We start from the raw sequence: 12,429 nt of genomic DNA, 5'->3' as shown, positions 1-12,429 counted from the left end.
GCCAGATTCCCCATGACAATGATGGAAGGTAGAATCTGGGTCATAGTGCTGTATTACACTGAGAAGCTACCTTACCATAATTATTTGCTGAATGTCCTGACCAAAGCAAAGCAGATTTTATTCAAGTTAAGGAAAATAAATTCCAGGTAAGAGCAGTAGGAACTGAATTTTCGAGAATCTCAGCAAACAGGTTCAAATGTTATTTATTATTGATTTATAAAATCTTAATCCCAAGGTTGCCTTTTTTCCCCTCAACTATAATTTTTATTGACCAGGTCTTTTTGCTACCAGCCCAAGAGTTTAAAACCAAGGAGAACTTAATAATTAGATGCAAATCTGATTTAAAAAAATCACTCCCAGCATCCCAAAACCAAAATATAAATGGTATATGGAGGATCTGCTACTAGTGGTGATTCATGTCACTACTTATTCCAGAGCAGAAATAAAATCAGAATTAACTACAATGTCCTTTTATAGGTAGTGCCAATGTTAACTGAATAGCTCTCTGCAGCATCTGAGCCTCTAAGGCAGGATTAGCTAAAGCATCAAACAAAGTAACCTAGTCAGGCACCTCCCCAAGCAACCATGAAGTCAGCAGCACACTACAAACTGTTGATCCAGTACGGTCAGTGGGTGCCAGGCTCCAAGATGGAAGGAAAGGGCACTGTAGAGCCAGACCCCAGGACACATGAGAGGTGGGGAAAGTTCTCACCTCTAGAAAGCATCTTCCTTGGGACCTTTTCTTTGTTTTTGTCCTTGTCTTCTTTTTCAGAGACATCCTTTGTGGATTTTTCTTCCTCCTTGTCAGAGGGGCAGCTGATGTGCAACTGAATTATATCCTTGGATAAGGGGAAGGAGGAACACAATCAAAGGGGAAAGAGGAACACAATCAAAGGGGAAAGGGGATTTTAATTCTCCCACAGGATTTTACTCTCCCTCGAAATCTCAAAAAAGGGAAATCTTGGGTGGCAGAATTCTCTTACAGAAGAGAGTATTTTTTTTTAAAGATTTTATTTGACAGAGAGAGACAAAGCAAGAGAGGGAACACAAGCAGGGGGAGTGGGAGAGGGAGAAGCAGGCTTCCCGTGGAGCAGGGAGCCCGACACGGGGCTCGGTCAGGACCTGAGCCGAAGGCAGATGATTAACGACCGAGCCACCCAGGTGCCCCAAGAAGAGAGTATTTTGTTAATTAAATTGTTTAAGCTTTTGTTCTACCAAAAGGGTAGAAGGCCAAGCCTTTTCTGCCAACAATCACAACCACTATATGGAGAGCTCAAGTTACACTGGCTGTTCTTGGCATAGGAACTGGATGGAAATGGTTCTAACCGCCAGAGGGAAGTGCGGGTGGGAAAACAAGATTCAGCCCTGGGCTCTCCTTGTCTGCATCATCCCGGGTGGTCCAAGTGTGAAGACCTATACTTCATGCTTTCACCCATGCCCTGCTTTACACTTGTTTTGAAGTTCCTTCTACCCTGATTTCCAAGCCTAATGTTGATGCTGTGGTTGTTAGGGTTAGGGTTAGGGTTAGCCAAACTCAAAAGTTATACTACTCTGATAAAGGACCTACCTGGGTTTCTAGTGGCCCATCAGCAAATGGGGCAGAGGACTCCTCACACACTGCCAGGCTGCGCACCAACTTCAGCTTGGAATTAGACTGAAAAAAAAAAAAAAGCACAAATATATACATTCCCTTGGTGGACATTCAGAAAGCTGCTTTTCGCTGAATGAAGGGTATCCTCTTTGGCTCTGTTAGTTGCTGCTTCCATTAAGTAGGGTTTTTGTGTTCTTTTTTTTCCCCCAAAGAGGACTTACTCACCAGTTCCTGATTTACTTCAAAGATAATTTCCCTACTTACATTAGTAAAGATAAAAACAAAATGGCTACTTTGAACAGATGACAGGAAAACCACTTCATTTAGCTCCTCCCCCTTTCTCTAGCCCATGTTCCAATTGCAGACCCAGAAGTTTACTGAAAATTCACAGTTGCAGAGCTTAGTAGACACTGGATTTAAGAGCCAGAAGTCCTAGCTTCAACTCCTGCTTTTATGCTCATGAGCTATGAGAGACCGTGAGCAAATTACCTGACCTCTCTGGGTCTCTGTTTTTCCTCAATAAAATGGGGACAAAAACACTTATAGGATGACTTGTGACAATTAGGTGACATAAAGAATATAAACATACATATCATAAATAGTGCCTAGAGCACAGTAGACAATAAATGCTAAATGACTCTAAACCTGAGGTGGCAAGAGTATGGAAAGAAGTGTCTAAGAAAAGAGTAAAGAGAAAGAAAACTTCCTAACATTTGGGATTTAATGTGATAAGAAGCTAATACACTTGGTTTACTTTTGCTGGCTGCAGAATACCAAAAAAATCTGAAATCCACTTTGTAAATCATTGCTCTCCTAGGGATCCCCAAAGCCAAAAATTACAGAAATCTACCTATAAACATTTACTAAGAGTTCTTATAATAAAATCAAGATTTGCCGTGAATACAACAGCATAAAACATGGCATGTGTTCCTGGTTGAGCAGTATAGTATAAGAACTCGCAAGTCTGAAGAACCGACTTCCTGTGGAGCCCTGCCACTTACTAGTGAATATCATGTCAAGTTCACTCCGTCTCTATAAACCCAAGTTTCCTCATCTGTAAAATGGACACAATAACTGCCTATTATCTCAAAAAGTTTGGGTGGAAGTGAAATACAAGTGAACACCCTCTGTTGTGAACTTTAACTTCAAGCCCATCACCAAGGATTAGGCCATGTCAGGCAAGACACAGAGTCAATTTATCTGATGTTGTGGTCTTCTTCAAACCCAGGCCATATACTGGCTGAGCCACCCCCAAATTCTCCCATTGTCTTTTGGGGGGAATGGGGTAGACCTCCTTAATAATTACTCTGGTGACAACTGTTCTCACTGCAAGAAAGGCTTAATATTTTACTGTTCCCCCAACTAAAATTAAAAAACCATCACACACTAACACATGTAGTCCTCCCTGATAACACTGCTTAAAATAATCTGTGATGTGCTAATTTTATCATAAAATGATTAAAAACAAAATCCTCCTCCTCCTCCCTGCCTCTAAAAAGTAACCCCACCACCACCAAAAAGGCTTTATTTTTAGGATGTCCAAAAGTGTTGAGTCATTTCTACTAATGGGGCAGGATTTATAAAGGATAAATGAGAAAAAAATGTTGGAGGAAAAGAAAACACTCATATAGTACTCCTAGAGAAACCAGAAGTGAACAGAGAATCGGGCTTTACAGCAGAACCAGTACCAATTTGCTCAGGCTTTGTGAGAGGCTCTGGCTGGGTATCAGAAATAGACTGTGACTGAACTAGAAATAGTAGAGAAAAATACAACCAAACCTTCTAATAGGAAATGTGTGTGTGTGCATACATTCACAATGAGAGCATAAAGGGCAGGCAGATTATATACAAACTCTGCTTGTATATAATCCAAATAAATTAGATATTAGTGATAAGTCCATTTGTGAAACACATTACTAATAACAGTAGAAAAGAAGGTATAGTAGTCCCCCCTTATCCCCCGGGATACTTTCCAGGACCCCCAGTAGATGCCCTGCCTTAAACTATGGATAGTACCAAACCCTATATGTACTGTTTTTTCCTATACATACATACATAAGATAAAGTTTAATTTATAAATTAAGCACAGTAGGAGATTAACAACAATAAAATAGAACAGTTAATAATACTGTAATAAAACTTATATAAATGTGGTCTCTCTCTCTCAAAATATCTTAATGCACTGTACTCCCTTTTCTTCTTGGGATGATGTGAGATGATTAAATGCCTACGTGATGAGGTGAAGTGAGGTGAACGATGTAGGCACTGTGAAGCAGCGTTAGGCTACTACTGACCTGACGATATGTCAAAAGGAGGATCATCCGCTCCTGGACTGTGGCTGACTAGGAGTAAGTGAAACCATGGAAAGCGAAACCTCAGATAAGTGTGGGGGACTACTGTGTATAGAAAGGGCTCTCACCTTGGCTCTTTTCCTGGCATGACCATGGTTGGATGTCCGCCTCTGTCAGAAGGGGATTAGAAAATATTAAAGGTGTAGAAAATCAACATTTAGGTTAAAAACAATACAAGTTTACAAAGAAAAAACACTAACTGTAAAACCATTACAATAGATAAACTATGATGAGACCCACTTGGTGTGGTTGTCTCCCCTTTGCTACAACTCTAGTAACTGTGACACAGAAGGGACCACAGGCCACCTACATACAAATCACCACTTACTGTGAAGAAAATGAATAGGAAGACACTAACTGGTTGGCCTACTTCATAGGTTAATAAAAATTACTTTTGGATAGACCATGGAATCCTCTCCTGATTAGGCGGTTTCTGGAAATGTCACTACCATAGCATGACAGAGTGTTTTTACCCAAGCATGACCACAGGAGCCTATTTAACCCATAATGTACATGCAATATGGCCCTTAATCATCACTTATATTAACATCTTTATAGGATAACATGTTCAGAGTTCTAACTTGAGAGACCCAAAGCACCTGTCCCTGTGGCTGCTGGTATGGAATGAAGACTCTTCTTGCCAAATGCCTCCTTCCCTGAAGATGAGAATTCTCCCACTTCTAAGCTCCTGGTGGTGGCTCTTATAGCCTGTCTGGGACAGGATAAAAATAAGGGAGCGTGGAAGATATGGACAAGACTTCCACAGCGAGGGGAGGGTAAAAAGAGAGGGTAAGGAGCAGAATAGAAGCTGAAGAAGATGAAGAATGAAGGCCTGTGGTAAGATGAGGGAAGAAACAACTAATTCACTGATAGGATTTCTGAACAGCTGAGAAGTCAAAATGGGGGCTTTGGGGAAGAAGTGGTGTAGGGTTTTGTATGGGAGGAAGCACCTGGGGCTTCTCAGATGTCTGGAATGGAACTCACTGCCCACTCAGGTGGGGAGAGATCTGAGGTTGGTGGGTGGGGAAGGGGAAACAAGACAGAAACAGAGTACCAGCATGGTCCTGAGTAGGTGAGGATTTCTCTTTCCTTTGTCCTCTTCACTAGTTACCAAACAACACCACCACAATGCAAAATGGAGAACTGGGAAGGTGGATAAGAGTGAGAAATGACGATGGATCTGGTCAATCAATGTAAGAGATGTTAGAGTAAGGAAGAGCCATAGTCTGGGAATATGAAACAGTATTTGTCACTGTTTTTTCAAAAAGGTAGTAACATACACAGAACACAAACATTCAGGAGGTGTAATGGGGGTACATACAACACAAAGTCTCCTTTCATATCTGTCCCCCAGTTACCTGGTTCTCTCCTAGAGGATCAGGTAGTACTGACTTTCTTATAATCTTTCCATAGATCTTTTATGAATATATATAAGCTTATTGTACATATGTACATTCAGGGTTTTTTTTTTTTCTTTTTTAAAAAACCAAACAGATGGGGGTGCCTGGGTGGCTCAGTCAGTTAAGCATCTGCCTTCGGTTCAGGTCATGATCTCAGTATCCTGGGATCGAGCCCCAGGTCGGGCTCTCTGCTCAGTGGAGAGTCTGCTCCTCCCCACTGCTTGTGCTCTCTCTCTAATAAATAAATAAATCTTAAAAAAAAAAAAAAGTAAGACGTATATTGTACACACCCTGCCTTTAAACTTTTTTTCATGGATATTATTCTACAGAAGATCTACCGTTTTTCTTAATGTCTAATATGGTATTCTACTCTGGCTGTACTATCATTTATTTTACCAGTCCCTTAAACTCTATCATTTAGGATGTATCTGATCTTTTGTTAGTATAAACAATGCCTCAATGACCATATCATTAAGTATATCTACAAATACAGTTTATCTGTAGTCCATTAAAATTTTTTTAAATTTAATTTTTAATAAATTATTGCCAAATTGCCCTTCAAAGAGGTTACACCAATTTATAGCCCTACAAGCAATTTATGAATCTGCTTATTTCCCAGAATGGATAGTTTTCATGTAATAGTCAAACACATACTGAATGTCTAATATGTACCAGGCACCATGCTAACTACTGGAGAATACAGAGATTAAAAAACACCTTGTCCAAAAGGGACTCATAATCCTGTTGGAGAAGACAGACAAATAGACTACTACAATACAGTATGTTAAGTGCATTACAGAAGTAGCCACGTAGTGCTACAGGAGCACACAGCACAAGTGTCTAACCCAGACCAGCAACTCACAAACTCATACATTCACAGATACTGAGTGCCTGCAAAGAACTGCGTCGGGCTTTCGAGATACAATGGTGAGCCCAAACTGACCTAAATCCTGGGCCTCACTGAGCTTATAATTCTGTGGAGACAGAGACATACATTACTCGAAGAATTATACAGGGTAGACCTGCAATGGGTAAGTAAGGTTGTCAAGGAAGGCTTCCTAGAGAAAGACACATCTGAACTGAGTTTTGAAGGATAAACAGGTATCAGGCAGATGTTGACAAGGGAGGTTCAGGGGTTGGGGGAAGCCAAGGAAAGAATACCAAGGAAGGCATTCTAGGCAGAGAAAGCATGTACAAAAGCATGCTTTCTCCAAACTTTTCAGCTCTTATTTGTAACAAGGACCAAGGAATCAGATAATGCTGAAGCACAGGATGCCAGAGGCGGATGACTGGCAGGCAAGGGACTAGGTCACAATATGTCATGCTGACAAATTTGGGTCTTAGCCTAGGACAATGGAGACACAGAGCAAGTTTGAAGAGAATGAATGTAATCAGATCTTTATTTCATGGCCATATTTCTAAAGCAGTATGGAAGATGAATCCAAAAGGATCACAAGTTTAAAGGCAGAAAGCCCAGCTAGGAGGTCATACCCAACTGGTATGGGTTGGTTGAAGGACCCCCCCCTAAGTTCAGTAGGTCAGGGTTAATTTGCCCATTCTAAACTGAATCTCAGAACCTGCCTTTTATAGTACTGTTTCCATGTGAAAGATGTTCTGAGTTCTAATTGCTGATTCTAAGAATATGTCTCACATAGTGTAAGTAAGGAAAGTCCCCTTTCTGCAAACTTTCCAGCTCCAATTCATAATAAGCCCTCCCTTGACAGCATCAGTAAGATCCCCAGGGAGACTTCCAGGGTATGGGTTGAGGGGGGGAAGGTAGGAGAAAGAGCAGAATGTTTAGTGTTGTTGAAGGGGCACATGATCTGTGGAGCGGAGAGGGCTTCTGAAGGGTGGGACACTATTAAAGACTTTGTAGAAGGAGCAGGAGCTCCAGTAGATGGCAGCAGCAGCTTCCCCTGCTCTAGAAGCTGCAAAAAGTCAGAGGCAGGCTCCCCTTCCAATCTCCCACAAGACCTATTTGTATATACAGGTGAAGACACTCTAGAACTGAGTGTCCGTAAAGTGTATAACACCTATATACATCCTGTCTTTTCTCCTTATCTTCAAGGAGTACACACCCAACAGGAGTTTAGAACACCACTTCAAATAGTCTCCTGAGAACAACTTGGACCCAAAAGTTCATTTAATTATCATCTTCCATATAACATGACAGCACATAATTAAACATTCATCATTTAATCTGTCCTGAGGATTTAAAATTCATTACTGGTATCAGTCGAGGCTGAAGTATAGCTGGAACAGTGGCAGACTGTCTCTACAAACTCTAGAAGGAGGGGCGAGGAATGACAACTCACATGCAAAGGATAACGGAAAGAAAAGCAGGCAGTACAGAGATCTGACAAACTGTAAGAGGAAAGACAGTAGAAAAGCAGGCAGCCAGAGAACAAAATATTTCAGAGAGCTGTCTGATTTTAATTTGTCCCTTTATGTTGTTGCTGTTTTAATCTTTTAAGAAGAAAAGACCTAGATGAATTGGGCTGTCAGGAGAAATGATGCTTCAACTTTCTAAACCGTCAAAAATGTTGCCGCTGGGGCACCTGGGTGGCTCAGTCGTTAAGTGTCTGCCTCCGGCTCAGGTCATGATCCCGGGGTCCTGGGATCGAGCCCCGCATCAGGCTCCCTGCTCTGCGGGAAGCCTGCTTCTCCCTCTCCCACTCCCCCTGCTTGTGTTCCCTCTCTGGCTGTGTCTCTCTCTGTCAAATAAATAAATAAAATCTTAAAAAAAAAAAAATGCTGCTGCCACTGCTTTTTAAACTAACTTACTATGGTTAGTCTATCTCCTAAGCATGGAAGAATGACCAGTCTAACCCTTGGGCATGAAGGAAAGGATTTACATAATTTGGGTCTGGGTAACAGAGACACTAGCAGTGACCACAGAGAAGAGAGGGACTGGAACAGGTAAACCAGAGGAGGCTCAGAGTGTGAGTTGCCTGGGTACCAAAGAGGAGCTCTGGAGGAAGCTCGCCTGGCCACCTACTGCCATCAAATCTGCACTGCACTATGAATTTGGATGGAAAACAACATGGCAACCAAAGAGTGAAATTCCTCTCACTCACTTACCAAGTGGCAAATTCAGAGATTATTTCTGACCCAGAAAATGCTGACTGCTTTAACACAACCACGATATGAATTTAACACCGTGTGTAAAGCCAGGCAGCTGAAGTTTTAAGAATTTATTGTATGAGCCATATTATGACTTGTTAAATATGTGTTTGTATACAGTTCATTTTTTGATAGTTAAAAAATATCAAATGTAGCAAGGTCCAAATGGATTAGGAAATTACTATCTTCTCTAGACTTCACTAGGGACTCTACGACAAAAAGGGAAGGAGATAGTTCTTGAAAGCTGAAAACTGGGCTTTTAGGGAGAATCAAGTGACTGGCTTCTTACAGATTCCCAATGCCAATTACGATGACATTTCTATTCAGGTATAATGAGTGTGCATATGATGCACTTCTAATCCTTACCTGTGTCTCCTGACGCAAACCAGTATCTTCGCTCTCTTTCTCAGTTTCTTCCTTACTTGGAGTCTTAGATATAAACTTGTTTTTATTTACCGATTCTTCCACCAGTTTTTTTTCTGATTCTTTCATTATTTCCAGGGTCTCTTGAGTAGTGTTACTGTTAGACATCTTCTTCAAAATAATACAGTAGCCTCTATGGACTCCTAAAGAAAACATCAAATGCATTAAACAGGAGTTTATTTATCCATACTTCACATACACACAAGACTTGCATTTCACATACTAGTCTGCAGCAGCCACCCTGTAACGTACAGAAGAGTCCTTGGATAAATGCTGACCCAGGATTGATTGACTGACTGATTGACTGATTTCTTTTTTTTTTAAAGCTTTATTGAGGTAGTGGCGCCTGGCTGGCTCAGTCAGTGGAGTGTGCGACTCTTGATCTTGGGGTTATAAGTTCAAGCCCCATGTTAGATGTAGAGATTACTTAAAAATAAAATCTTTTTAAAAAAACAAAAAAATTATAGGGGTGCCTGGGTGGCTCAGTTGTTGAGCATCTGCCTTCGGCTCAGGTCATGATCCCAGTATCCTGGGACAGAGCCCTCATCGGGCTCCCTGCTCCTCGGGAAGCCTGCTTCTCCCTCTCCCACTCCCCCTGCTTGTGTTCCCTCTCTGTGTCTCTCTGTTAAATAAAGAAATAAAATCTTTAAAAAAATAATAAACGCTTTATTGAGGTAAAGCTGACATACAATAAATTGCATATATTTAAAATGTACAAATTTGATGAATTATGAAACATGCACACATCTGTGAAACCATCATCACAATCAAGATAGTGAGCACATTCATCACCCTAAAAGTTTCCTCCTGCTCCTTTGTAAGCCCTTCCTCCCCTCTCCACCATCCCAACCTACCACTGATCTGCTTTCTGTCACTACAGATTAGTTCGCATTCGCTAGCATTTTACATCATACATATCTGGATTCTTGGTAATTATTTTGAGATTCACCAGGATCCAGTTCTAAAGCAATGTAGTATGAGTCCTCTTAGCACTTTATTTGCCCTCCCTCATTTCCTACAGAAATTTGCTTACATTTTCAGTGTGAGCACCAGACTTTCTCCAGAAAGAAGTAAAGTATATTATAAAGCTCTATTCACCACCAGAGAGGACCACTCTCCTTTCCCAAGGGAGAACTTCCACAGCTACCACAAACCACAACAATGTTACCAACTTTAAGTGTCTCCCCCATCAAAAGGCAACAAAATCAGATGATGGTTATAGACTCTTAAATTCTTTCCTTTATCTTAAGCAATGAAGAAGTAAGAGAACTCGGCATTCAGCTATCCTTCAGAAAGACTGGGTCTCTCCCTGAAGGAAAAGAGAATCTTTGCTTTGTTATTCACTATTTAGGTTCAATCACTCTACTGCCTCCCAATGATGCAGAACTTCTGTACTCCAGGGGTAGCCAGCTCTTTATCACTTACTCTGGATACCTGGAAAATCCTGTAATGAAGTGAAACAGTACTCCAAGCACACACTCAGAAGCATTAGTTTGTAGAGGTTTTCCTTCCATAGATTACAGACTGTCCTTCAATCCTGAATACTTCTCTTTCCCTCCTTTACAAAGATAAGACTAGAAACCCTCCCAGACATCATATTTATTTCATGTGGCCCTAGAAACTGAGCCAAATGAACAAATAACAATGATTCAAGAAAACTGTCACACCAGCCATTTTTTCCTCCTTCAAATCAGTTTAAACTATAAGACCCTGAACGCTCCTTAAGAAGCACAGGTAATCTCATCCTAGCATAAATCAGTCTATAAGATTACTGCTTTGTTCACCTGGTGGTGACTTGTGCAGCTGCCTAGACACTTAGTTTGCATAGGGCTAGATAAAGGCCCTTTAAAAGACCAGAGAGTCATTCATATAATCATAATCATACACTTGAATTTAAGATGACAAATACTGGAAGAAACTGACTACACAAGAAAATGGCCAATACTCTGTTTTTTAATTAACTGTATCTAGTACCTAGAGGATTCTATAAAAGAGTTATAACCTATGGACCTTATGGATCTTTGGCTGTACATGGAGACTGCATATACACATATATTTATTTTTTCTCCCATAGGTAAATCAAGCACCCATTCTCTTCAGTTTGAAGTGTAATAAAACTCAGCACATGCCTTTTCCATATCTCTTAGCTGGGAAACATCAATAGAGATCAGAATTGTAAGGGTTCTTAAGTATGCGTTCATGCAATCCCACCTTCCTCCGCCACCATCTCCCCACATCAAAACTCCATTCTGGAACTTCCTCAGAGGGGCCTGCAAGCCTCTCCTAGAAAACTCCTGGCAAGGGATCATCCCACTACTTTTTAAATAGTCTTATTACTACAGAGTTGCTCCCTATAATAAGCTATGTACTGTTTCAATCTTGATGCTAAATCTGCTGTTGAGTCACACAAAATTAAGTTTACGTCTTTTACCACATAATAGACCTTCAGTATTTTTCTTTTTCAGGCTTAAATACCCTCAAACAAATTTCTCTGTCAGAAAGAGAATGTGAGGGCTGCCAAATGTGGAAATTGGATGAAGATGGTCAAAAAGGTACCAGCTTCGAGTTAGAAGACAAATAAGTACTGGGGTTGCAATGTACAACATGATGACTATACTTAATGCTGCTGTATGGTATATTTGAAAGTTGCTAAGAGAGTAGATCCTAAAAGTTCTCATCCCAAGGAGAAAACTTTTTTGTAGCTATATAAGGAGATGAATGTTAACTAAACTTATTGTGGTAATCATTTCCTTTTTTAAGATTTTATTTATTTATTTATTTACTTACTTACTTACTTACTTGCTTACTTACTTATTTGTCAGAGCAAGAGATAGAGAAATAGAGAACACAAGCAGGGGGAGCATCAGGCAGAGGGAGAAAGAAGCAGGCTCCCCGCTGAGCAGAGAGCCCGATGCGGGACCCGATCACAGGTACCTAGGATCATGACCTGAGCTGAAGGCAGACGCTTAACTGACTGAGTCACCCAGGCGTCCCTGTGGTAATCATTTTCAGTATATACGTATGTCAAGTCATTATGTAGTACACCTTAAACTTACACAGAGCTATATATTAATTATATCTCAATTAAAAAAAGGGAAAAATAAAAAAAATTTTAAAAAAGGGGAAGGTGATACGGAAAAATATAAAGCATCTGGGTGTTTCTTTTTCCAGGTCTCCATTACCAAATAGATATATTTCTTCAAATCAGAATGACAACTTTGCAGCTCCTTTTCACACGTAAGTCAGAAAAGGCTCAACTATCTGGATATCTAGATTAATTTCACAGTGTCTAAACACTGTTTCTCAGCCAAAGCACTAAGGGAAAAATTAAACAAAAAAAGGTCTTTCATAACAGCCACCTGTGGAATATGGTCACATATTCCAACTGCAGTTTTAAGGAGCTACATGGTTTCCTTCATTCACTGAGAAACAGAAAAACTTGAGCTTTAGATTCTTAAAAACCCTCAGAAAACAGACAGCGATTAATGATGCATCCACTTTTAAGAATTTTGACAGGCATTTCCACTGAGAGACTACCAGT

The 12,429-nt window shown here is 40.5% G+C and overlaps 1 protein-coding gene across 13 annotated transcripts in view; it reads right to left on the bottom strand.

Moving 5' to 3' along the window:
- The window catches only part of R3HDM2 (R3H domain containing 2), a 157,946-nt gene that overhangs the window by 33,647 nt on the left and 111,870 nt on the right, over window positions 1-12,429 (bottom strand). For all 13 annotated transcript variants that reach the window (XM_027592283.1, XM_027592282.1, XM_027592292.1 and 10 more), the window contains 4 exons: window positions 8,832-9,031; window positions 4,011-4,052; window positions 1,568-1,654; window positions 713-839 (listed from right to left, as the gene is read on the bottom strand). In XM_027592283.1, the coding sequence (XP_027448084.1) occupies window positions 713-839; window positions 1,568-1,654; window positions 4,011-4,052; window positions 8,832-8,996 (421 nt within the window). In that variant the 5' untranslated portion in view covers window positions 8,997-9,031. Of the gene's footprint in view, window positions 1-712; window positions 840-1,567; window positions 1,655-4,010; window positions 4,053-8,831; window positions 9,032-12,429 lie in introns of those variants that run through there.

The sequence above is a fragment of the Zalophus californianus genome, chromosome 9 (genome assembly GCF_009762305.2).
Source record: "Zalophus californianus isolate mZalCal1 chromosome 9, mZalCal1.pri.v2, whole genome shotgun sequence".
NCBI classification, from domain to species: domain Eukaryota; kingdom Metazoa; phylum Chordata; class Mammalia; order Carnivora; family Otariidae; genus Zalophus; species Zalophus californianus.
Note: the sequence above shows the minus strand (reverse complement) of the source record. Positions and strands in the feature narration are given on the sequence as shown.